The sequence below is a fragment of the Ranitomeya imitator genome, chromosome 8 (genome assembly GCF_032444005.1).
Source record: "Ranitomeya imitator isolate aRanImi1 chromosome 8, aRanImi1.pri, whole genome shotgun sequence".
Classification (NCBI taxonomy): Eukaryota; Metazoa; Chordata; class Amphibia; order Anura; family Dendrobatidae; genus Ranitomeya; species Ranitomeya imitator.
The window spans coordinates 19,765,593-19,792,505 of NC_091289.1; the positions used below are offsets into that span (position 1 = coordinate 19,765,593).

General features: G+C 41.1%; 1 protein-coding gene across 1 annotated transcript in view; it reads right to left on the reverse strand.

Annotated features, from left to right (window-relative positions):
- The window catches only part of LOC138647489 (uncharacterized), a 79,365-nt gene that overhangs the window by 33,662 nt on the left and 18,790 nt on the right, over nt 1–26,913 (reverse strand). The window contains exons 5-9 of the mRNA XM_069736507.1: nt 26,058–26,294; nt 24,187–24,255; nt 23,580–23,796; nt 19,547–19,755; nt 4,704–4,776 (exon numbers count right to left, since the gene is read on the reverse strand). Of these exons, the coding sequence (XP_069592608.1) occupies nt 4,704–4,776; nt 19,547–19,755; nt 23,580–23,796; nt 24,187–24,255; nt 26,058–26,294 (805 nt within the window). The remainder of the gene's footprint in view (nt 1–4,703; nt 4,777–19,546; nt 19,756–23,579; nt 23,797–24,186; nt 24,256–26,057; nt 26,295–26,913) is intronic.

The window sequence follows — 26,913 nt, forward strand, 5'->3', positions numbered from 1 at the left end:
CGCAGTCCTTGTCCGTTTCTCCATCATACACCATCATCTCCTCCCCCCATGTGTGAACTCGGCCGTAACCACTAAGTCAACTCATTTCGATTCTTAATTATTTATAAGGTGCGCATTTACCTTTAACAACTCTCAATACCTTGTAATAATTTCCACCCGTAAAGTCACAGCCAGGCCCTCTTAAATCATTAGTTAACGACTTCTCTAAAAATTATAATTGCAACCTTTTTTTTTTTTTTTTAGAGTCCTTGTCCTGAGTATTTTAACTCTCCAAAAAAAAATTGGAAGGAAAAAAAAAAATTCTGCTTTTAATTATAAATAGGACAGGTGGCGCAGACACTTAACCAAGGACTCGTAACACAATTATAAATGCATTTTTGAAGAAACGTTTATAGTCGCTTTGTAATAAACTGCACAGAATGCTGTCGAATGTCATACTGGGCACTGTAAAAATAAATGGTATTCCCAAAGAAAATAAAAAAAGGGCTGCATATTTATATAACATTCAGCAGATGGATGTAATATTAACTTAGTGGTTTTGTGTTGTAGTTTTATGGCCGTTAGATTTTCTTGCCTAACTTGGCAGCTCAAAGCACCGTTTGATTTTTGGATTTGGACAATACTGAAACAGATGTCCAGACCAATAAAATAAATTCCTGAAGGGCTATGCTTAATTTGTGTAATTGATCAATTTTTGTTCCATGGGCCTCGGATCACCAGAAAGTAACTGCCTTCCAGATTAGCTCAGCAGTCGGGATTTTTCTCCATATGTTACAATGGTTTATTGGCTCTCGGACGACACCGCTGATACGGCGAGGCCGGTCCAGGCACCTGTTGGCAGCTATAAAGAGGTTTAACAACTGGCGATACAGTCTGGAGCGCGGAGAAAGTTACTAGACTGATATTGCACAGAATTCTCGCTCAATGTGCCAGGTCTGTGTGACCTACCGGCGGCGGCCAGGGCCAGGACCTTCACTCATAGGTGCGAGGGTCGTACATGGCTTCATAAGAGGAGAGGGTACATCAGTGTAAGGGCGCGGTCACATTAGCGCCTAAATAATAGCTCCAATGTTTCTGCTGAAAAGGTGGAAAAGTGGAATCTGTGTGGCTCTACTTCCGCCATGCGAATGCTAAGCGAGTGCGCAAGTTATTCCTCACCTGCATCTCTGTGACATCAGAATTTAATATCATCTTTCACATACTGCACCAAGCTAATGAAGCAATCTTATATACAGATATAGATAGATAAATAGATAGATAATAGTAGATAGATGGATAATAGATAGATAGATATATTATAGATAGATAGATGATAGATAATAGATAGATGGATAATAGATAGATAAATGATAGATAGATAATAGATAGATAGATGATAGATATACTGATATACTCCCACCTTACCCATTACCTCTCCATTCACTCCCTCCTAGATCCTTCACAGTCCGGTTTCAGCCTCCTACACTCGACAGAAACTGCACTCATCAAAGTGACCAACGACCTTCTGACAGCAAAATGTAACGGTGACCACTCTCTGCTCATTCTTCTCGACCTCTCTGCAGCTTTCGACACTGTTGACCACCCTCTCCTACTCTCTAGGCTCCAGTCACTTGGCATTAAGGACACTGCTCTCTCCTGGTTCTCCTCCTATCTTTCTGACCGCTCCTTCAGTGTTCTGTTTTCTGGCTCCACTTCATCTCCTCTTCCTCTCGCTGTCGGGGTACCTCAGGGCTCAGTCCTTGACCCCTTCTCTTCTCCCTCTACACGGCCCCAATTGGACAGACCATCAGCAGATTTGGCTTTCAGTACCATCTTTATGCTAAGGACACACAACTATATACGTCATCCCCTGACCTTACCCCCACTGTACTACAGAACACCACTGACTGTCTGTCCACAGTCTCTAACATCATGTCCGCTCTCTATCTGAAACTCAACCTCTCCAAAACTGAACTTCTTCTGCTCCCGCCATCTACTAACCTCCCTAAATCTGACATTTCCCTCTCCGTGGGTGGCACCATAATAACACCCCGGCAGCAGGCGCGCTGTCTGGGTGTTATGTTTGACTCCGATCTCTCCTTCACCTCCCACATACAATCTCTTGCCCGCTCGTGCCGCTTACACCTAAAGAACATCTCTAGAATCCGCCATTTTCTCTCCATGGAAACAACAAAAACTCTCACTGTCGCCCTGATCCACTCCCGCCTGGACTACTGCAACGCTCTATTAATTGGCCTCCCCCTTACTCGACTTTCCCCTCTCCAGTCCATCCTTAATGCAGCAGCCAGGGTCATCTATCTAGCTAATCGTTACTCAAACGCGTCCGCTCTTCGCCAGTCGTTACACTGGCTGCCCATTCATTACAGGATACAATCAAAGTACTTGTTCTCACCCACAAAGCTCTCCACAGTGCGGCACCCCCTTACATCTCCTCCCTCATTTTGGTCTATCGGCCTAACAGACCACTGCGCTCTGCAAATGACTTTCGACTAACCTCTGCCCAAATCCATACCTCCCACTCCCGACTCCAAGACTTCTCCCGTGCTGCACCAATCCTCTGGAATGCTCTACCCCAAGATATTAGGATCATCCACAACTTACATAGTTTTAGGTGCTCCCTCAAAACATATTTGTTCAGAGCGGCCTATCACGTTCCCTAATCAAACTCATTTTATGTTTGTGTGTGTGTAGCCCATTCACTATCTCCATCTATCCCCCACCCCCTGAAGATGGCTGGACCATGATTGTAAATACATCATTGTGAATACACACCTGTACTTTGTATCTCCCCCACCTCATTGTAGATTGTAAGCTCTCACGAGCAGGGGCGGCTTATTTCGCTTTAATTATTGTATTGTTAACGTTGTTACTGACAGTGTTTCAAACACTGTTGTGTTTGAAACTGTTAAACTGTAAAGCGCTGCGGAATATGTTGGCGCTATATAAATAAAGATTATTATTATTATTATTAGATAGATAATAGATAGATAGATGATAGATAGATAATAGATAGATAATGGATAGATAAATAATAGATGATAGATAGATGTATAATAGATAGATAGATGATAGATAGATAGATAATAGATAGATAGATAGATAGATAGATAATAGATAGATAGATAGATAGATAAATAGATAATAGATAATAGATAGATAATAGATAGATAGATGATAGATAGATAGATAATAGATAGATAGATAGATGTATAATAGATAGATAGATAATAGATAGATAATAGATAGATAGATAGATAAATAGATAATAGATAGATAGATAGATAGATAATAGATAGATAGATAGATAGATAAATAGATAATAGATGGATAAATAGATAATAGATAGATAATAGATAGATAATAGATAGATAGATGATAGATAGATAATAGATAGATAGATAATAGATAGATATATAGATAGATAGAGAGATAGATAGATGATAGATAGATAATAGATAGATAGATAGATGATAGATAATAGATGATAGATAAATAGATAGATAGATAGATAATAGATAGATAGATGATAGATAGATAAATAGATAATAGATAGATAGATAGATAGATAGATAGATAGATAAATAGATAATAGATAATAGATATATAATAGATAGATAGATGATAGATAGATAGATAATAGATAGATAGATAATAGATAGATAGATAGATAGATAATAGATAGATAGATAGATAGATAGATAGATAAATAGATAATAGATAATAGATAGATAATAGATAGATAGATGATAGATAGATAGATAATAGATAGATAGATAGATAATAGATAGATAGATAATAGATAGATAGATAATAGATGATAGATAAATAGATAGATAGATGATAGATAGATAGATAGATAGATAGATAGATAGATAGATAGATAGATAATAGATAGATAATCGATAGATAATAGATAGATAGATAATAGATAGATAGATAGATAGACAGATAGATAGATAGATAGATAGATAGATAGATAGATAGATAGATAATAGATAGATAGATAATAGATGATAGATAATAGATAATAGATAGATAGATAGATAGATAGATGATAGCTAATAGATAATAGATAGATAGATAATAGATAGATAGATAGATGATAGATAGATAAATAGATAATATATAGATAATAGATAATATATAGATAATGGATAGATAATAGATAATGGATAAACATTACTTTCACCATGTAGCACAGCGAGGTCTCATAGTAGTTACACCCTGTAAAGTTCGTACACATCAGCTGACACAGATGCTCTAAATTCTAATGTCGGAGCCTAAGAAGCCATGCAGTATAATGTTCCCTCACTTTTCCTTTGTTGCGGTGATGATGTCCTTCCACACGATATATGACATTATTCCATCAGACTCGTATTCCGATCACTTCATTAGTAGAACATTCACATTGTTCATATTATTCCCTTTTATTGTAGATTTTTGCATATCCTTTTCACTGGTCCAGTCCCTATCCGCCTATGTGCGCAGGACACCGTATCACTGAGCCCTCCCGCCTCGGTCTGCACAGGTGCGCCGCTGCAAACAGGTTAAGAAGGCCGTAAATGTTGGCTAATATATTTGTTGACCTGCTTCATAGTGTCAGTGATTTACCACTTTCTGATACATGCTTAATTAAATCAGGTGGCATGATTACTAATTAAACTATGAATTCCAAAGCCCGACTGTCAACTCTCATCACTCACCTATTAAACTTGCCATAGACGCGGTATTAATTATCTTCCCATATCCCTGACTCAGCATTATGCGGCCGGCAGCCTATGAAAAGAATTACAGAAATGACATATGACCCCCTTAAGGAAAATGATATTACCATTATGCACTGCTCCAAAATCTTTTATTAAAGAAATCTATTTAATTGAGAAAGGCTCTCAAACAAAATTAATAAATAAGTAAAAATAAATAAATAAAAATAAGTATTAAAAATTAAAAAAAAAATTGTAACAGTTTTTATAGCAAACCGCATGTCAAAGATGGGATATGAGAAGGCTTAGATCTGCACCTAAATTTGATCCATTTTCTGGTTGTAGACTTAAAGGGTTATTCTCTAACCCCCCCCCCAAAAAAAAAAAAAAATATATATATATTGTATCCCTAATCCAATGTATATGGGAATAACTTTTAAATGACTGGGGTTTATTTTTTAGGAATAACCCTTTAATATATCTGTCTAGAAATATTTGATATAAACAGTATAATATTTTGCGTAATTTTTAATTTTTGGTCAATTTGGGCCTTAGGGTAAGAATCTAGAATAAGGTAATTAGTACGTTTAGGGTATGTTCACACGTTCCTGATTTCCATCCTTTTTTTTCTGCACTAAAAACCGCAGCTCTTGGCAGAATACGCAGGTGCGTTTTTTGGTGCTTTTTTGGTGCGTTTTTGATGCGTTTTTTGATGCGTTTTTTAGTGCGTTTTTTAGTGCAGTTTTCTATGCAGAGTCTCTGTGTGTTTTCTAGGAAGTTTAGGGTTAATGGCTGAAAATACCCTACCCCTAACCCTAACCCTACCCCTACCCCTAACCCTACCCCTAACCCTAACCCTACCCCTAACCCTACCCCTAACCCTAACCCTACCCCTAACCCTACCCCTAACCCTACCCCTAACCCTACCCCTAACCCTAACCCTACCCCTAACCCTATTCTAACCTTAGTGGAAAAAAAAAATTCTTTATTTTTTTATTGTCCCTACCTATGGGGGTGACAAAAGGGGGGGGTCATTTACTATTTTTTTTATTTTGATCACTGAGATATAATCTATCTCAGTGATCAAAATGCACTTTGGAACGAATCTGCCGGCCGGCAGATTCGGCGGGCGCACTACGCATGCGCCCGCCATTTTGCAAGATGGCGGCGCCCAGGGAGAAGACGGCCGGACGGACACCGGGAGGCCGGGTAAGTATAAGGGGGGGAGATGGGGGCACGGGGGGGGGGGCGTCGGAGCATGGGGGGTGGCATCGGAGCATGGGGGGTGGGATTGGGGCATGGGGGGCAGCCACACTGCAGCGGTTCTGCACCACAAACCGCAGTAAAACCCCCAGATATTTTTTTCATCTGCGGGTTTCACTGCGGGTTTGACCTCACAATGGAGGTCTATGGGTGCAGAACCGCTGCAGTTTCACAAAAAGAAGTGACATGGTACTTCTTTTTTACCGCAGCAATTCAGTGCGTTTTTTTTTTTTTTATTTCAGGATCATGTGCACAGTGGTTCCTGTTTTCCATAGGGTACAGTGTACTGTAAAGAGAAGGAGATCCAGCTCAACGAAATAGTGAAAAATCCATAGTTTATTTCACTTAAAATATAGTGAAAGGACAAAACATCAGCATACAAAAAAATATTAAAACCAAGGTCAACGCGTTTCCGGTGACTAAGCACCCTTAATCATGATACCTGGTACAAGACATGTCTATACTTTTATACTAGTATCCGGTCATCGCTCCGGTGCTGCAATTGGTGGAATTCCGGAGCGATGACCGGATACTAGTATAAAAGTATAGACATGTCTTGTACCAGGTATCATGATTAAGGGTGCTTAGTCACCGGAAACGCGTTGACCTTGGTTTTAATATTTTTTTGTATGCTGATGTATTGTCCTTTCACTATATTTTAAGTGAAATAAACTATGGATTTTTCACTATTTCGTTGAGCTGGATCTCCTTCTCATTCCTGTTCGTCTACGCCCTGACACAGCGGTTCCGTGCTCCGAGCTCTTGGGAATGTCGGTATGGTGAGCTGGATTTTGTTTTTTACAGTGTACTGTACCCTTTATGGAAAACCGCTGCGGTTCCGCAGTAAAAAACGCACTGTGTGAACATGGCCTTAGAATAGCATGTTTTATAGTGTTTTTGGGGTGCGCTTTTTATATTTTTACTTTTTGGCAATTTTTTGTACGTTTTGCTTTGTGAGCCTGAGAACGCACCTTCAGTGACCGGCAGTAACCTCTATGACGTCACTGCTGGTCACCGAAGCTGCGCTCGCAGCAGCTCATTGCATTCTGGCTTTCAGTGTGAACAGTTGCATCATGTCACCGTTCAGGTTGTAAACCAGATGGATTACGGCGTGGGACGGTATGGATTATCTTCACATTGGACAGGTGAGGGATATGATTGTTTATAATTTTTTTTATTTTTTTACAGGTGATAAGGGCTTCGATGGAATAGGCATAAGGTAAGTATAACTGTGCTTTTTATTTTTAAATAAATGTGTAAAACAGGGTGTTTTGTATTATTTCAAATAAATATTCTTGCGGTGTGTTTACTTACAAAACTCACTATGAGATTATTGATGGAGGAGCCTTATAGACGCTTCTCCATTACTAACACCTGGGCTTCATGTTACCTGCAATACAAAGGTGATAACCCCAACCCTATTACCCCACTTTCCAACACCGCAGGGAAAGTGGGAAGTGCGAGGTTAATTGCCAGATCTTATGGACGCACCATTTCTGGGATGGCTGAGGGCTGATGTTGGTTCTGAGCTGTTATTAATAGCCTGGGAACCTTATAGGTTATTGTCCCAGATTATTAACATTAGCCCCCAGCTGTGGGCTTTCCCTCTGCTAGTTATGACAGCATTTAATTTTTTTTTTATTTAATTCTTTATTTAACACAGGAGTTACACAGCAGGTGCTGAATACAACTCCCATCGTTGTCTCCTGGTCACGCTAATCTCAGCCGCCGGCACCTGGGATCAGCATGAACTGTACTGCTTTTCCCAGGTGCCGGTACGTGCCACACAGACGGCACACGGCGGCACAGACGGCACACGGATGGCACACAGGTGTGAAATACGGACATATGGGCAGCAAACGGATACACGGATGTCACATACATACTTGCATATGGCACACGGTCATGGACCACAGATCTCACCAGTACTGGTTTTTCCTGTACAGAAATTACCAGGAAGTGTGAAGGAGGCCTAAAAATCTCTTTGATATTTTTTTCTGTTTTTTTTTTTTTTTAGTCCTTTTTTTCTCCTTTAAAACCAATGATAATGACAACAGAAAGGTCAGTACAAAAAAAAACAAAATGAAAAAAGCTGCGAAATTAAAAAAAAATAATGAAATTTTAAGTTTTGACCATCTCTAATACAACACAGGGGGGGGTGATTCTTAGTAAAATGCCCAAAGTGAGTGCGGTCTAATAGTAAGAAACGATACCTGAGTTTAACTCCCTTTGAATTTGGTCTCGACCAATCCCATTCTATAGATTTATCAATGAAAAATGAGAAATCTCCAAATTAATTAGCAGTTTCAGTTGTTAATCCTAATTAACGATTAGGCAACGGCAGAGAAAGGCCGCACTTCAAAGTGTATTTAAAGTATTAATTGACTTAGCATCAGAGGAGCGCTGAACGAGCCCGTTAATACTGCGGAGCTGTTGCGCCTTCAAACCGGGGCCCCAACCGATAACACTTAAAGGGTTCACTTATCAGGGCTCCATTAATTAACGAAAAGTGCTCTACAAATTATTCATTATTGTGCCAATTATGCCGAGTGGAGAATGCTGGAAGAAAACAAATCTGTAATGTATACATTAATTCCAAGCTTGTCTGTTCTGGTGCGGTTTTATATCCACACTAGTTCGTATTTATGTATTTTTGAATAGAATGGGTTAAATGATCCCATGTGGTTCCGCATAATATAAATTGATGCCAAAAGTCAAACAGTCATGTTGGACCCCCATTTTTCGCGCACAAAAACAGCCAATAAAAATCAAAAATATAAAAAGAAATCATTCAATAGGACAAGTCACTGCCCTAGACAAGAACAACCTGCTCTTCTCCCGCTGCTGTAATATTGTTTGTGGTTTCTATCTCCAGTCAATTCTTGACGCTGCTTCATTTCATGCAGCACCCTCACTATTAGATTTACATGTATGAGCAGGTCACTGCCTCCCATAAAATCAACACACTCCTCTCCTACTGCTGCCATCTTGTTTGCGATTAATTGGGTTTCTTTCTCCTTTCAATTCTTTATACTGTCTCAATTTTATTCAGCATTGTCCTCATTATTAGGCTTATATGTATGAGCAGATCACTGCCTCCCATAAAATCAACACGCTCTTCTCCTGCTGCTGTCATCATATTTATTTGTGATTAAATGGGTTTCTATCTCCATTCAATTCTTGAGACTGTCTCATTTTATGCAGCACCGTCCTCAATGATATATTGCCACAGTAGCATGTAAAAGATTGGGCACCCTTGGTCAAAATTACTGCTATTGTCAACAGTTAAGTTGAAGATGTCCGCATCTACTCCCCCTCCAACCTCCAGCTGGCTGTCATCTACCGCCCCCCAGAACTAGCCATCTCCACCTTTCTCGACCACTTCACCACCTGGCTACTTCATTTCCTCTCTGTCGACATCCCCACTATCATCATGGGTGATTTCAATATCCCCATTGACACTTCCACCTCAGCTGCCTCTAAACTTCTATCACTGACTGCCTCCTTTGGCCTCACTCAATGGTCCTCTGAGGCCACTCACAAAGATGGCCACACGCTGGACCTCATTTTCACCCACCTCTGCTCCCTTACTAATCTCAGTAACACACCCCTCCCCCTGTCTGACCACAACCTACTGACATTCTCTTCCCTCTCCTCTCCTAATGTGCAACCCCCACTCCACAAACTCCCTCGCAGAAATCTCAAACATCTCAACTTACAATCACTCTCTGAGTCCCTTCTCCCTCTCACAGACATAGCTTCCCTTCATGACACAGATGCTGCTGCCACTTTTTATAACACAACAATAACAGCAACACTCGATTCGGACGCCCCGCTCATGCATAGTAAAACTCGTACACTCAACAGGCAGCCCTGGCTGACCAGCCTGACCAAAGAATTGAGACGGGCTTCCAGGATTGCTGAGCGGAGATGGAAGCAATCCCGCTCTGCCGACCACTTCACTGCATACAAGCAGTCCCTCACCAGCTTCAAGTCTGCACTCACTGCCGCAAAACAAACTTACTTCTCATCTCTCATATCCTCCCTGTCTCACAACCCTAAACAGCTTTTCAACACTTTCAATTCTCTACTCCGTCCCCCAGCACCTCCTCCCTCCCCCCTCATTTCTGCTGAAGACTTCGCCTCTTTCTTTAAACAGAAGATCGATACATTACGAGGAATGATGAGGAAAAAGCTAACATATTAAACACCTTCTTCTCCACGGTATTCACGGTGGAAAATGAAATGCTAGGTGAAATCCCAAGAAACAATGAAAACCCTATATTAAGGGTCACCAATCTAACCCAAAAAGAGGTGCGAAACCGGCTAAATAAGATTAAAATAGATAAATCTCCGGGTCCGGATGGCATACACCCACGAGTACTAAGAGAACTAAGTAATGTAATAGATAAACCATTATTTCTTATTTTTAGGGACTCTATAGCGACGGGGTCTGTTCCGCAGGATTGGCGCATAGCAAATGTGGTGCCAATATTCAAAAAGGGCTCTAAAAGTGAACCTGGAAATTATAGGCCAGTAAGTCTAACCTCTATTGTTGGTAAAATATTTGAAGGGTTTCTGAGGGATGTTATTCTGGATTATCTCAATGAGAATAACTGTTTAACTCCATATCAGCATGGGTTTATGAGAAATCGCTCCTGTCAAACCAATCTAATCAGTTTTTATGAAGAGGTAAGCTATAGGCTGGACCACGGTGAGTCATTGGACGTGGTATATCTCGATTTTTCCAAAGCGTTTGATACCGTGCCGCACAAGAGGTTGGTACACAAAATGAGAATGCTTGGTCTGGGGGAAAATGTGTGTAAATGGGTTAGTAACTGGCTTAGTGATAGAAAGCAGAGGGTGGTTATAAATGGTATAGTCTCTAACTGGGTCGCTGTGACCAGTGGGGTACCGCAGGGGTCAGTATTGGGACCTGTTCTCTTCAACATATTCATTAATGATCTGGTAGAAGGTTTACACAGTAAAATATCGATATTTGCAGATGATACAAAACTATGTAAAGCAGTTAATACAAGAGAAGATAGTATTCTGCTACAGATGGATCTGGATAAGTTGGAAACTTGGGCTGAAAGGTGGCAGATGAGGTTTAACAATGATAAATGTAAGGTTATACACATGGGAAGAAGGAATCAATGTCACCATTACACACTGAATGGGAAACCACTGGGTAAATCTGACAGGGAGAAGGACTTGGGGATCCTAGTTAATGATAAACTTACCTGGAGCAGCCAGTGCCAGGCAGCAGCTGCCAAGGCAAACAGGATCATGGGGTGCATTAAAAGAGGTCTGGATACACATGATGAGAGCATTATACTGCCTCTGTACAAATCCCTAGTTAGACCGCACATGGAGTACTGTGTCCAGTTTTGGGCACCGGTGCTCAGGAAGGATATAATGGAACTAGAGAGAGTACAAAGGAGGGCAACAAAATTAATAAAGGGGATGGGAGAACTACAATACCCAGATAGATTAGCGAAATTAGGATTATTTAGTCTAGAAAAAAGACGACTGAGGGGCGATCTAATAACCATGTATAAGTATATAAGGGGACAATACAAATATCTCGCTGAGGATCTGTTTATACCAAGGAAGGTGACGGGCACAAGGGGGCATTCTTTGCGTCTGGAGGAGAGAAGGTTTTTCCACCAACATAGAAGAGGATTCTTTACTGTTAGGGCAGTGAGAATCTGGAATTGCTTGCCTGAGGAGGTGGTGATGGCGAACTCAGTCGAGGGGTTCAAGAGAGGCCTGGATGTCTTCCTGGAGCAGAACAGTATTGTATCATACAATTAGGTTCTGTAGAAGGACGTAGATCTGGGGATTTATTATGATGGAATATAGGCTGAACTGGATGGACAAATGTCTTTTTTCGGCCTTACTAACTATGTTACTATGTTACTATGTTACTATGATACGATCAGAGAAAGCTTTTGCCCACAGCGCCCACTGCCCCTCTTAGCTGCTCAACCCTGCTCCTCCAAAACCAGCTTCTCCACCATGACAGAAGATCAGCTCTCCACCCTCCTGTCAAGATCACACCTCACCACCTGCACGCTTGACCCGCTCCCATCCCACCTCATCCCTAACCTTTCCATGGTCTTCATCCCAACCCTAACGCACCTCTTCAACCTCTCACTCACAACAGGTGTCTTCCCCTCATCCTTCAAGCATGCCAAGATCACACCCATCCTCAAAAAGCCCTCCCTCGACCCATCCTCTGTGTCTAGCTATCGCCCGATATCTCTTCTCCCTCCTTCTCGCCTCCAAATTGCTGGAGCAACACGTCCATCTTGAACTGTCCTCCCACCTCTCCTCCTGCTCCCTCTTTGACCGGTGACAATCTGGCTTCCGTCCCCATCACTCAACTGAAACTGCCCTAACTAAAGTCACCAATGACCTACTAACTGCCAGGAGCAAGCGACACTACTCTGTCCTCCTTCTCCTGGACCTGTCTTCCGCCTTTGACACTGTGGACCACTCCCTTTTGCTACAAATTCTCTCATCTCTTGGCATCACAGACTTGGCCCTTTCCTGGATCTCGTCATATCTGACAGACCGAACATTCAAGTGTCTCCCTCCCCCACACCACCTCCTCACTTCGCCCCTTGTCAGTCGGTGTTCCTCAAGGCTCTGTTCTAGGACCCCTACTCTTCTCCATCTACACTTTCGGCTTGGGACAGCTCATAGAATCCCACGGTATGCAGTACCATCTCTACGCTGATGACACGCAGATCTACCTATCCGGACCTGACCTCACCTCCTTACTTACCAAAATCCTGCACTGTCTGTCTGCTATTTCAGCCTTCTTTTCTGCTCGCTTTCTACAACTGAACATGGACAAAACAGAATTCATCATCTTTCCCCCATCTCACTCTACCCTTCAACCAGACCTATCCATCAATGTCAATGGCTGCTCACTTTCCCCAGTCCCACACGCCCGGTGCCTCGGGGTGATCCTCGACTCTGCCCTCTCTTTCAAGCCATATATCCAAGCCCTTGCCTCCTCCTGCCATCTCAAACTCTAAAATATTTCCCGGATTCGTGCTTTCCTTGACCGCGACACCGCAAAAACGCTAGTGCATGCCCTTATCATCTCCCGCCTCGACTACTGCAACCTCCTACTCTCTGGACTCCCCTCTAGCACTCTGGCACCACTCCAATCCATCCTACACTCTGCTGCCCGACTAATCTACCTGTCTCCCCGCTATTCCCCAGCCTCTCCCCTATGTCAAGCCCTTCACTGGCTTCCTATCGCCCAGAGACTCCAATTCAAAACCCTCACAATGACATACAAAGCCATCCACAACCTTTCTCCTCCATACATCTGTGACATGGTCTCCCGGTACCCACCTACACGCAACCTCCGATCCTCTCAAGATCTCCTTCTCTACTCCCCTCTCATCTCTTCTTCCCACAACCGCATCCAAGACTTCTCCCATGCTTGCCCCATACTCTGGAACTCTCTACCCCAACACATCAGACTCTCGCCTACCATAGAAACCTTCAAAAAGAACCTGAAGACCCACCTCTTCCGACAAGCCTACAGCCTGCAGTGATCCTGAAGTTACTGAACCGCCACTCAACCTGCCCTACCCTCTCCTAGTGTTTCATCACCCATCCCCTGCAGACTGTGAGCCCTCGCGGGCAGGGTCCTCCCTCCTTATGTACCCGTGTGCCTGTTATCTGCTCATGTTTAATGTATTTGTCTATATTTGCCTCGTATTCACATGTAAAGCGCCATGGAATAAATGGCGCTATAAAAATGAATAATAATAATAATAAAAATAATAATAAAAGATGAAATGATCTATAAAAGGTCTAAAGTTCAAGATGACACATTTCCTTTGTATTTTAGGCAAAAAATAAAAAATATATTTTCATCCTTTACATTTTAAAAATTACTAAAAGGAAAATGGTCCGTAACACATTTTGGGCACCCTGCATCATTAGAACCTAGTAGCACCCCCTTTTGAAAGTATCACAGCTTGTAAACGCTTTTTGTAGCCAGATGAGTCCTTCAATTTTGGTTTGAGGGATTTTCATCCATTCTTCTTTGGAGAATTCTTCCAGTTCTTTGAGATTTCTGGGGCTTCTTGCATTCTCTGCTATTTTGAGCTCTAGCCAGAACCTTTCAATGATGTTAAGATCAGGGGACTGTGAGGGCCATTGTAAAACCTTTAGCTTGTGCCTTTTGAGGTCGTCTTTTGTGGATTTTGATGTGTGTTTAGGATCATTATCCATGTGTAGAAGCCATCTTCTTTTCACCTTCAGCTTTTTTACAGATGGTGTTACGTTTGCATCAAGAATTTGTTGAAATTTCATTGATTCCATTCTTCCCTCTACCCGTGAAATGTTCCACTTTCCATTGGCTGCAACACAACCTAAAGCATGTTTGATCTACCCATATACCTAATGGTTGCCAAAATGTTATTTTCCTGAAATTCTGTGTCCTTTTTTTCTCCACACATACCTTTGATCATTGTGGCCAAAGAGTTCTATTTTAACCTCATTGCTTAACAGGACTTGTTTCTAAAATGCATCAGGCATATTTAGTTGTTCTTTTGCATACTTCTGACACTGAATTATATGGTGAGGATGCAGGAGAGGTTTTCTTCTGATGATTTTTCCACGAAGGCCATATTTCTGAAGGTGTCTCTGAACAGTAGAACAATGCACCAGAACTCCAGAATCAGCTAAATCTTTCTGAAGGTCTTTTGCGGTCAAGCGGGGGTTCTGATTTTCCTCTCCAGCAATCCTACGAGCAACTCTCAATGAAATTTTGCTTGGTCTTCCAGACCTTATCTTGACCTCTACTGTTCCTAGTAACTGCCATTTCTTAATTACATTTCGAATTGAGAAAAGGGCAACTTGAAAACACTTGAAAAAGCGTGCCTGTTACACATATAAACCAATCCATCCTACTAGTGAACAGTTCACTGTCTTCAGTAAGATCAGAACACTCTTCTCCTGTTGCTGCCATCATTCTCATAATCTAATTGGATGTGTATTCTGCTTTTATTAAATACCTTACTATATCTCTGGCATACCTTAATTCTCCAAACTTACATCATGCTACTAGTCCTGTCACTCACAGCCCAGGGCTCACAAACAGGTCACTGTCTTCCTCAACATCTGCACACTCGTCTGCTGCTGCTGCCATTATTCTGATAATCTAACTTGGTCTGTATACTTCTTCCATAAAATATTACACTACATTTCAGAGTAAGCACGTGTCTTCAAACTTACAACATAATACTAGTTCTCTCTTGTGCAAGATTGTCCACCATAACAGATCACTGCTTTCCTCAAAATCAGCACACTCTTCTCCTGCTGCTGCCTATATTCTCAAAATCAAATTTGATCTGTACCCTTCTCTCATAAAATAGTTAACTACATCTCAAGCTTACCACATGTCATCAAACTTATATCATGATACTGGTTCTATCACTCGCCGAGCTTTCTTCACCAAGTTACTACCTCCCTCAAGATCAGCACACTCTTCTCCTGCTGCTGCTGCCTATATTCTCATAATAATCAAATTGGATCTGTACACACCTCAGACTTACCACATGTTTCCAAACTTACATAAGGATACTGGTTCTATCACACACAACCATGTATTCACCAACAGGTCACTGCCTCTCTCAAGATTTGTACAGTCGTCTCCTACTGCTGCCATCATTCTCATAATCTAATTTTATCTGTATACTTCTTGTATTAAACATGGCTTCCCATGTGTCATCAACTTACATCATGGGTCTATTTCTATCACATACAGCTCTTTTTTCACTAATAGGTCACTGCTTCCATCAACATCAGCATACTCTTCTTCTGCAGTCTTCATCGTTCTCATAATCTAATTAGATCTGTAGACTTCTCTCATAAAATCTTCCACTACCTTTCAGAATTATCATATGTCACCAAACTTACATCATGATACCAGTTCTATCTCTCATAACCCAGTCCTCATCAAGAAGTCACCATGTCCCTCAAGACATTCCTCTCCTACTACTGCCATCATTCTCATAATCTAATCTGAACTGTACGCTTCTTTTATGAAATATTCCACTACATCTCATGGTTACCACGTCACCAAACTTGCATCGTGATACTAGTTCTATTATTTACAGTCCTGTGCTGGCCAACAGGTCACTGCCTCCTTCAAGATCTACACACTCCTCTCCTGTTGCCGCCATCATTCTCATAATCTAATCGGATCTGCACACTTTTCTCATATCATGTAACATCACATATCAGGTGTACCACATCACCAAACTTACAGTGCATCATGATACTAGTTCTATCACTTACAGATTTTTCTTCACCAACAGGTCACTGCCTCCTTCAAGATCTGCACACTCATCTTCTGCTGCTGCCATCATTCTCATAATCTAATAGGATCTGTACGCTTCTCTCATGAACTATTCCACTACATCTCAGGCTTACCACGTCACCAAACTTAGATGTTGATACTAGTTCTATCATTCACAGCTTTGTCTTCAGCAATAGGTCACTGCCTCCTTCAAGATCAGCACTCTCTTCTCATGTTGCTGCCATCATTCTCATAATCTAATCGGATCTGCATACTTTTCTCATATCATGTTACATCACATATCAGGTGTACCACATCACCAAACTTACATTATATCATGATACTAGTTCTATCACTTACAGACCTTTCTTCACCAACAGGTCACTGCCTCCTTCAAGATCTGCACAATCATCTTCTGCTGCTGCCATCATTCTCATAATCTAATAGGATCTGTACGCTTCTCTCATGAACTATTCCACTACATCTCAGGCTTACCACGTCACCAAACTTAGATGTTGATACTAGTTCTATCATTCACAGCTCTGTCTTCAGCAATAGGTCACTGCTCCCTCAAGATCAGCACTCTCATCTTCTGCTGCTGTCATCATTCTCATAATCTAATAGGATCTGTACGCTTCTCTCATGAACTTATCCACTACATCTCAGGCTTACCACGTCACCAAACTTAGATGTTGATACTAGTTCTATCATTCACAGCTCTGTCTTCAGCAATAGGTCACTGCTCCCTCAAGATCAGCACTCTCATCTTCTGCTGCTGTCATCATTCTCATAATCTAATAGGATCTGTACGCTTCTCTCATGAACTTATCCACTACATCTCAGGCTTACCACGTCACCAAACTTAGATGTTGATACTAGTTCTATCATTCACAGCTCTGTCTTCAGCAATAGGTCACTGCCTCCCTCAATATCAGCACTCTCTTCTCATGTTGCTGCCATCATTCTCATAATCTAATCGGATCTGCATACTTTTCTCATATCATGTTACATCACATATCAGGTGTACCACATCACCAAACTTTCATTATATCATGATACTAGTTCTATCACTTACAGACCTTTCTTCACCAACAGGTCACTGCCTCCTTCAAGATCTGCACAATCATCTTCTGCTGCTGTCATCATTCTCATAATCTAATAGGATCTGTACGCTTCTCTCATGAACTTATCCACTACATCTCAGGCTTACCACGTCACCAAACTTAGATGTTGATACTAGTTCTATCATTCACAGCTCTGTCTTCAGCAATAGGTCACTGCTCCCTCAAGATCAGCACTCTCATCTTCTGCTGCTGTCATCATTCTCATAATCTAATAGGATCTGTACGCTTCTCTCATGAACTTATCCACTACATCTCAGGCTTACCACGTCACCAAACTTAGATGTTGATACTAGTTCTATCATTCACAGCTCTGTCTTCAGCAATAGGTCACTGCCTCCCTCAATATCAGCACTCTCTTCTCATGTTGCTGCCATCATTCTCATAATCTAATCGGATCTACATACTTTTCTCATATCATGTTACATCACATATCAGGTGTACCACATCACCAAACTTACAGTATATCATGATACTAGTTCTATCACTTACAGACCTTTCTTCACCAACAGGTCACTGCCTCCTTCAAGATCTACACACTCCTCTTCTGCTGCTGTCATCATTCTCAACATCTAATTGGATCTGTACACTTCTCTCATGAAATATTCCACTACATCTCAGGCTTACCACGTCACCAAACTTAGATGTTGATACTAGTTCTATCATTCACAGCTCTGTCTTCAGCAATAGGTCACTGCCTCCCTCAAGATCAGCACTCTCTTCTCATGTTGCTGTCTACATTCTCATAGAGTAATTGAATCTACAGACTTCTCTCATAAAATATTACACCAGATCTCAGGCTTACCAGAAATCTCCAAACTTACATCATGATGCTAGCTCTTACAGCCCTTTCTTCACCAATAGGTCACTGCCTCACTCAACATCTGCACACTGCTCTTCTACTGCTGCCATTATTCTCAAAATCTAATCGGATCTGCACACTTTTCTCATATCATGTTACATCACATATCAGGTGTACCACATCACCAAACTTACAGTATATCATGATACTAGTTCTATCACTTACAGACGTTTCTTCACCAACAGGTCACTGCCTCCTTCAAGATCTGCACACTCATCTTCTGCTGCTGCCATTATTCTCAACATCTACCGTAATTGCATCTGTACACTCCTCTCTTGAACTATTCAACTACATCTTAGGCTTACCACATCACCAAACTTAGATAATGATACTAGTTCTATCATTCACAGCTGTGTCTTCAGCAATAGGTCACTGCCTCCCTCAAGATCAGCACTCTCTTCTCATGTTGCTGCCATCATTCTCATAATCTAATCGGATCTGCATACTTTTCTCATATCATGTTACATCACATATCAGGTGTACCACATCACCAAACTTACATTATATCATGATACTAGTTCTATCACTTACAGACCTTTCTTCACCAACAGGTCACTGCCTCCTTCAAGATCTGCACACTCATCTTCTGCTGCTGCCATCATTCTCATAATCTAACTGGATCCGTACACTTCTCTCATGAACTATTCCACTACATCTCAGGCTTACCACGTCACCAAACTTAGATGTTGATACTAGTTCTATCATTCACAGCTCTATCTTCACCAATGGGTCACTGCCTCCCTCAAGATCAGCACTCTCTTCTCCTGCTGCTGCCTATATTCTTATTATCTAATTGTATTTGTACACTTCTCATAAAACATTCCACTACATCTCAGGCTTACTATAGATAATCAAACTTAGCTGATGATACTGGTTCTATCACTTACAGCCCTTTCTTCACCAACGGGTCACTGCCTCCCTCAAGATCATCACTCTCTTCTCCTGCTGCTGCCATCATTCTCATAATCTAATTGGATTTGTACACTTTTAATAAAACATACCACTACATCTCAAGCTTACTACATGTCACCAAACTTAGTTGATGATACTAGTTCAATCACACACGGCTCTGTCTTCAATAACAGGTCACTGCCTCCATCAAAATCAACACACTCTTCTCCTGCTGCTGCCATCATTGTCACAATTACAGTAGTTAAATGTATGGTTTTTATTCTGTGATCACTATACACATACTTTATAAAAGACCTCGTACTACAGATAAGCTAATTGATTAATAAGTGATTTAATTTTTAACTCTTACCTGGCAGCACATGAACAAACCACGTAAGTTCACATCAAATGTTTTATCCCATTCGTCCAATGTAGTATTTTCACTGGCCGAGTTCATATTAATTCCCGCATTATTACATGCGATGTCAATTTTCCCCCAATTAGTCACGATTGTGTCCACCACTCTTTTCACGTCTTTTTCTTTGCTAATATCGGCTGTCATAGCAACAGATTGGATGCCTGCAAAATAAGGAAATTAGGTGCGTTGAAAAGTTCCGGAAAAAAAAAAAAATAACAATAATTCATAAATATGTATAGAATCTTCTTTATGGTCAAATAAAACTTTATCACATGCGTCTGATCTGAGTGTTATTTACGGGTTTAACCTTATTTTTTATTCTGACTAAACAATGTGCCAAAATGAATCTAGTTTATTGAGCAATGTCGCCCCCTTGTGGTCAAGTTTGAATATTACATGATCCATAAAAGTGTAGAAATGTAGAAGTAAGAGCAAACGATACGCAAAGTAGCCTACATATTCCAACAAATAAATCCTATTATCAGATTATTTAGAAATTCAGAAGTCTAGAAAATTGAAGACTATCAGACATACAGAGACAAACTAAGGAGACACATGCAATCATCAGTCTATAGATGATCTTGGTCTCTGCTCTGATGGATCAATTGGATACATTCAATGGATCTACACATCAATGCATAAATAGCAATTCCGCCGTACAGTAATATTACTTAAACCTGGCCCCAATGACAGATTCTGGACGACCAAATATTCTGGATTATGAAATGTTTTATACCTTTTTCAAAGTTAAGAATTTGTATTTGTAAGATATGAGCCAAAATTAAAATATTAACATAATGTGTTCCAAGTAATCATGCAATTTTGTTCCAAAGTGTGTTGCACAGAATTGGAATTTTCAGACTATTAGATGTCAGATTAAAGGAAATATAAAGTTGCAGCGACGTTGTCAACATAGAAGTTACGAGAACTAAAAGTAAAAGTACGAATTACCACCACCCAGTTTAGACTTTTACTATGAAGCAGCGTAACCACCACTTTAGATGCCTTGGTTGTTGGTCATGATGGCATCTAAGGCGTTAACCTTCTGTGATCAGACTTAGCTCCGATCACAGAAGTTACTGGTGGCGTCTGCTGTGGAAAATGCTGGAAGAAGTTGGCGGACCGCAGCGAGAGACTGAGCCGTTCAGCCCCGGAGAAACCTCCTGAACTCCCTCCTTTGGGGATTCACCATTGATTGTCAATCATCACTGGAATTTTTTGGGTTTATTCTCATGTTGAGGTTTTGATGCAGATTTTGAAGTCAAAGCCAGAAACATCTGAGATTTCTTCTCTTGAATAGAGATGATCGAACCCGAACTGAAAAGTTTGGGGCACCTAGTGTCCGTGGCTGAATTCCGAACATGGACTTCTCCCGAAAGTCCATTTTAGTGTCAAGAGTTAGGATGTTCAGAGTAACAAAGACCTTTTACAGCCGCAAAGATCGGATCCCCATTGACTTCTATGAGGTTTTGGGTAGAGTTCTGGTACCCGGACCAAACTTTGGACTAAAGTTTCGTCAAACCCGACGGACCCGAACATCCACGGGTTCGCTCCTCCCTACTATTGAATCCACCCCTAGGTAGCATCAAGAACCTGAAGGCGCATCAGACATTGCTGGCTACCTGTAGGTTCCTACTGTAAAATCCGAAGACTTTGTGATTCCTCTTCTTGCTGTTTTTACTCATTCCTCGTATCTCATGGAAACTACCAACAAGTTGCTGTTGACGGATCCACTTCTACTAATAGCAATTTTACTTTTTCAGCTTTTTAAGAGCATTTTGGTTTCCTTCTGAGCATCAGCTACGGGTGTGACTGACAAGTGATTATCTGGCTATGTGTCAGGTAACATCGAGATTGTATTCTCACACCGTGACATTGCATCTAAGAATTAACATTGTGACCTGCAGTCTGGTGCGGAGACCCAAATGTTTCCAAATTATTTTTTTTTTCACAACTTCGATGCAATCCGGTTGTGACTAAGACTCCCGTGTGACTAATCTGCATTTTGGTTGGTGTTTGCAAGTTGCAGAAAGTTTTTGGTGGCAAAACTTGTCCAAGAATTGCCGTCACATGACACATGACGGTGTGTAGCCCAATCTCAAATGTGAAAACCAATAAACATATGAAGAAAACTAATATATACTGAGACCCAGCTCTTCACACATAGACAATTTACTACTCAGGATCTTTAGAATCTTATGTGTCAGCGATCACATATTTGGGTGTTACTGAGCCCGGCAGTCCTGAGCATTCACACGGGTCCTGTCATCATCAGCGCGCTGGCAGTTTTCACACATGAATTTGAACTCAATAAATACTGGAAAAAAAGCTAAAACATTAAAAAAAATAATGGTGTTATCACACAATAACTTCTACTAAATAGTCCCCCACCAGTGGTGTGAAAAAGTCTTTGCCCCTTTCCTGATTTCCTATTCTTTTTCATGTTGGTCACACTTAACTGTTCCAGATCACCAAACAAATGTAAATATTAGACAAAGATAACAGAAATAATCACAAAATGCAGTTTATAAATGAAGGTCTTTATTATTAAGGGAAAAAGAAATCCAAACCTACAGGGTCCTGCGTGAAAAAGTGATTTCCACCTAAACCTAATAACTGGTTGGGCCGCCCTTAGCAGCAACAACTGCAATCTAGCGTTTGTGAAAAGAAATCCAAACCTACCGAGTCCTGCGTGAAAAAGTGATTCCCGCCTAAACCTAATAACTGGTCGGGCCACCCTTAGCAGCAACAACTGCAATCTAGCATTTGTGAAAAGAAATCCAAACCTACCGAGTCCTGCGTGAAAAAGTGATTCCCGCCTAAACCTAATAACTGGTTGGGTCGCCCTTAGCAGCAACAACTGCAATCAAGCGTTTGTGAAAAGAAATCCAAACCTACCGAGTCCTGCGTGAAAAAGTGATTCCCGCCTAAACCTAATAACTGGTTGGGTCGCCCTTAGCAGCAACAACTGCAATCAAGCGTTTGTGAAAAGAAATCCAAACCTACCGAGTCCTGCGTGAAAAAGTGATTCCCGCCTAAACCTAATAACTGGTTGGGCCGCCCTTAGCAGCAACAACTGCAATCAAGCGTTTGTGAAAAGAAATCCAAACCTACCGAGTCCTGCGTGAAAAAGTGATTCCCGTCTGAACCTAATAACTGGTTGGGCCGCCCTTAGCAGCAACAACTGCAATCAAGCGTTTGTGAAAAGAAATCCAAACCTACCGAGTCCTGCGTGAAAAAGTGATTCCCGCCTAAACCTAATAACTGGTTGGGTCGCCCTTAGCAGCAACAACTGCAATCTAGCGTTTGTGAAAAGAAATCCAAACCTACCGAGTCCTGCGTGAAAAAGTGATTCCCGCCTAAACCTAATAACTGGTTGGACCGCCCTTAGCAGCAACAACTGCAATCAAGCGTTTGTGAAAAGAAATCCAAACCTACCGAGTCCTGCGTGAAAAAGTGATTCCCGTCTGAACCTAATAACTGGTTGGGCCGCCCTTAGCAGCAACAACTGCAATCAAGCGTTTGTGAAAAGAAATCCAAACCTACCGAGTCCTGCGTGAAAAAGTGATTCCCGCCTAAACCTAATAACTGGTTGGGTCGCCCTTAGCAGCAACAACTGCAATCTAGCGTTTGTGAAAAGAAATCCAAACCTACCGAGTCCTGCGTGAAAAAGTGATTCCCGCCTAAACCTAATAACTGGTTGGACCGCCCTTAGCAGCAACAACTGCAATCAAGCGTTTGTGAAAAGAAATCCAAACCTACCGAGTCCTGCGTGAAAAAGTGATTCCCGCCTAAACCTAATAACTGGTCGGGCCACCCTTAGCAGCAACAACTGCAATCTAGCGTTTTGTGATGAGTCTTCTACAATGCTCTGGTTTTTTGATCTGAAACATTTAAGTGTGACAAACATGCAAAAGAATAGGAAATCAGGAAGGGGGCAAAGACTTTTTCCCACAACTGTACATGTAAATCCAACATACTCAACCTTTTAGGTGCAACTCATGGGCCACCGCCTCGGCTTTTTCGAGCACCAAATCGACGACGGCCACTTTGGCTCCAGCTTCCCCCAAAGCGTGAGCGAAGGCTCGTCCAATTCCCTGACCTCCTCCAGTGACGTAGGCGACCTCTCCATCTAAACGCAGGCGATCCAGGATACAGCGGCCGTTAAGTCCTCGAAAAACATCATCGGCTGCAATCTCTTTCTAGATTAGAAGATAGCGGTAAGTATTGAGCACGGTTTTGTAGCCATTAAAGCGGTTTTCTCTTTTTGGAAAAGCCTTGTACTCTGCAGCTTGTTAAAAAAATGAACTTTATTCACCCTCATCATTGGGGAGTCAAAAAGATGACAGTGGTTTTAAGGAAACATTGGACCCCACCAAATTTTGATTTTCCATTATTTTCAGAAACAGATGTGGCTAATATTAAAATAATTTAACACATAATATAATTTTTAAATATTTTTAAATATTCACGTTTTAAGACAGAAACAAATATGAATTAATTTTTCATTTTGGACTCTATTATGTTTTTGTTTCAGATTATTTTGGGGTTGATTTTATTTTGTTATCTTTGTGAATGACATTTATCCTTACCATTGTGGCAGCCAAGTGAGAAGGAGGTGATCGTTTTATGACAGTAATCCCTTCTACTGGTAGTGCTACCTTTAGAAGACAAAGAGAAAAAAGAAGGGTCTTAAGATATAGAATTACTGGCACCGGAGACAGACCGGGATATTCTGAACCCTAAAAATGTTTCTAGAATTATCTGCTGTTTTATAATATATATTTAGGGGTTGGAGGTTCATTTTTATCATACAGAGCTCCAAATATTCTGAGTACTTAGAATAAAATTATTAAATTCTGCCAGCCTGCTGCCGCCACTAGGGGGAGCTCACACAAGGTGGATTTATACAGTCTGAATGCTATCTTCTTCTAGGCTCCCCTTAGTGGTTGATAGAGTTAAAATGATCCTTTTATTTGTTATCTCTATTATTTACAAAATTAATGATATGTTTCTGAATGTTGATCCCAAGAATCAGGGTTCTGTGTCCCCCATTTAAATAGAAAGTCAAACATGAACACTGCTGCTAGAAAGTCAAGCATGCAAATATCGTCTTCACAAAGGAAGAGGGCAAGAACTCTAGTGCCCCATACCGGAAGTAGCAATCCCGCAAGTCAATATGACCCTTTTAGGGGTCCTTTGAACATAAATTAGGATCATATGTGTCATAAAGGACCTCTAAATAGGGTTATATTGACTTGTGGGATTGCTACTTCCAGTAGGGGGCACTAGAGTTCTTGCCCTCTTCCTTTCTGAAGATGATATTTGCATAAATTAGTAAAGCAAATGGCTATCATCATCAGCCGCAAGGACTGTGAATGGAGCGTCAGTGATCACGCTTAACTGCTGATGAAAGCACATTAAGGAAACAAGACCCCCATTCTTGCAACCAATGGGGTCCCCAGCTATAGAATTGACCAAGAATCAGATACTAAGGCTAGGTTCACATTGCGTTAGTGCAGTCCGTTTAGCGCAAACGCTAACGAACTGCGCTAATGCAATGTACAAAAAGAGATTGCATTTAGCGATCACGCAAGCGCAGCGAGAACGGACCCAAAAACGCTGCAGACAGCGTTCGAGGTCCGTCACAAAATAACGGAACATCGCTAACGCATGCCAAAAATGGCATGCGTTAGCGATGCGTTACATACATTGCGGTCAATGGGTGCGCTAACGGATCTGTTACATTGCGTTAGCGGCGCTGTGTAACGGATTCCGTTAGCGGATACACACTAACGCAATGTGAACCCAGCCTAACTAAACAGGATCCATGAGAACCGTCTCTCGTCTGAAGCTCTTCTTTTGATTAGCCAGCCTGGCATGGCTTCATCATCAGGATGGTTAATCGAAAAGAAGAGCTACCTGATAAGAGGAGGCTTTTTACGGCTTCTGTCCTATGGCCAGAGATTACTCTCACGGCCAATGGACAGGGTCTACTAATTAAAGATGCAATAGACAGTATAATCTAAGCTGGAAAGGAAGATTTAAAAAATAATCCTTTTGTATGGAACATCAGGGGTTAACTCTATTACAAACAAATGAAACAAGATTGCAACAATGTTAACAGCCTTGACTTCCTGCCAAAGTCATCGTCAGCCGTGACTACTTTCTTCCCGTGCTGCCCAAAAGAAAGATTTTCGTTGTCAATTTTCTACCAGAAGACATTAGATAATTTAATACAAATAATTTGAATATTACTCTATTATTATTTGAAAAATAAGAATCAGCAATAAAAAAAAGCCATCTGGAGTCCCCCTTTAATAGCGACATATTATAAAAAATGCAATAAAGGCAGCTATCTGTCCTAACTGGATTGTTCAAATTAAATATTTCCTTCTGTTTGTTCAATTACTTTCCCAACAGCCGAGCTTTGCATTCTGTATTCCTGCCTGATAGCACTAACCTGCTTCACTCTGGTGTCTGCATTAATTACATCTGTCATTTCCTGGGACCTTAATCCCATCTCATCATTGATGTGCTCCTGGCTTCTCGTCTCGTTTGCAGAAACGTTTTGTACGCAAATCACACCATCCATTTTTAGCATATTGCTGTTCATAATCAGGTTGTAATAGTTTATAGGATTCTCCTCTGTAGCGTCGATAAACACCATGTCATATTGCTCGCCCGAAGCGGCTAACTTCTGCAAGACAACAAACAGACACAGAATACAGATGTACCCTGATTAAGTGTGAAAATGGAAGGAGCCGCGTGATAATGAAGGAGACTCGGGTAGATTGCGAGCAGAACCAAAGCGGGGGAAATGTAGTTACGTCCTCCAGGAAAACCGTACATCATTTCTTTTTTCCTCCTGCTAGACTAAAGTGGCGTTAAATTACAGAATAGCAAAAGTCAAGTTTAGGATAAAGAAGGTCAGCGGGGTGAGGAGTGGGAATGAAGTGGTTATTTATTATTGCTAATTAACCGCAAAAATAATTACTTCAGGTCCATAATCATGTAATTATTCCGAACTGAGAGGCCTCACTGATTGAATAAAAAATCACAGTCAAATAATGGCTCGGAGTTTTTTGACCTTAGGCAAATGTAATTAAATGGATGACATTCCGTGTAGTTTTCTCAGAATTGCTACTTGGGTGTTATCATGCAAGAATATTTACATACAATATATCTTTTGGAGATCTCCACCTACAAAGCATTGCATAAGTGAGTAAGTGTGCGTACGTGTGGGTTGGCCTTTATGTAACTAAGTGGAGATGAACCTTTACGTAACATCTGGAAAGACTTATTAAAAGAAGGAAGTT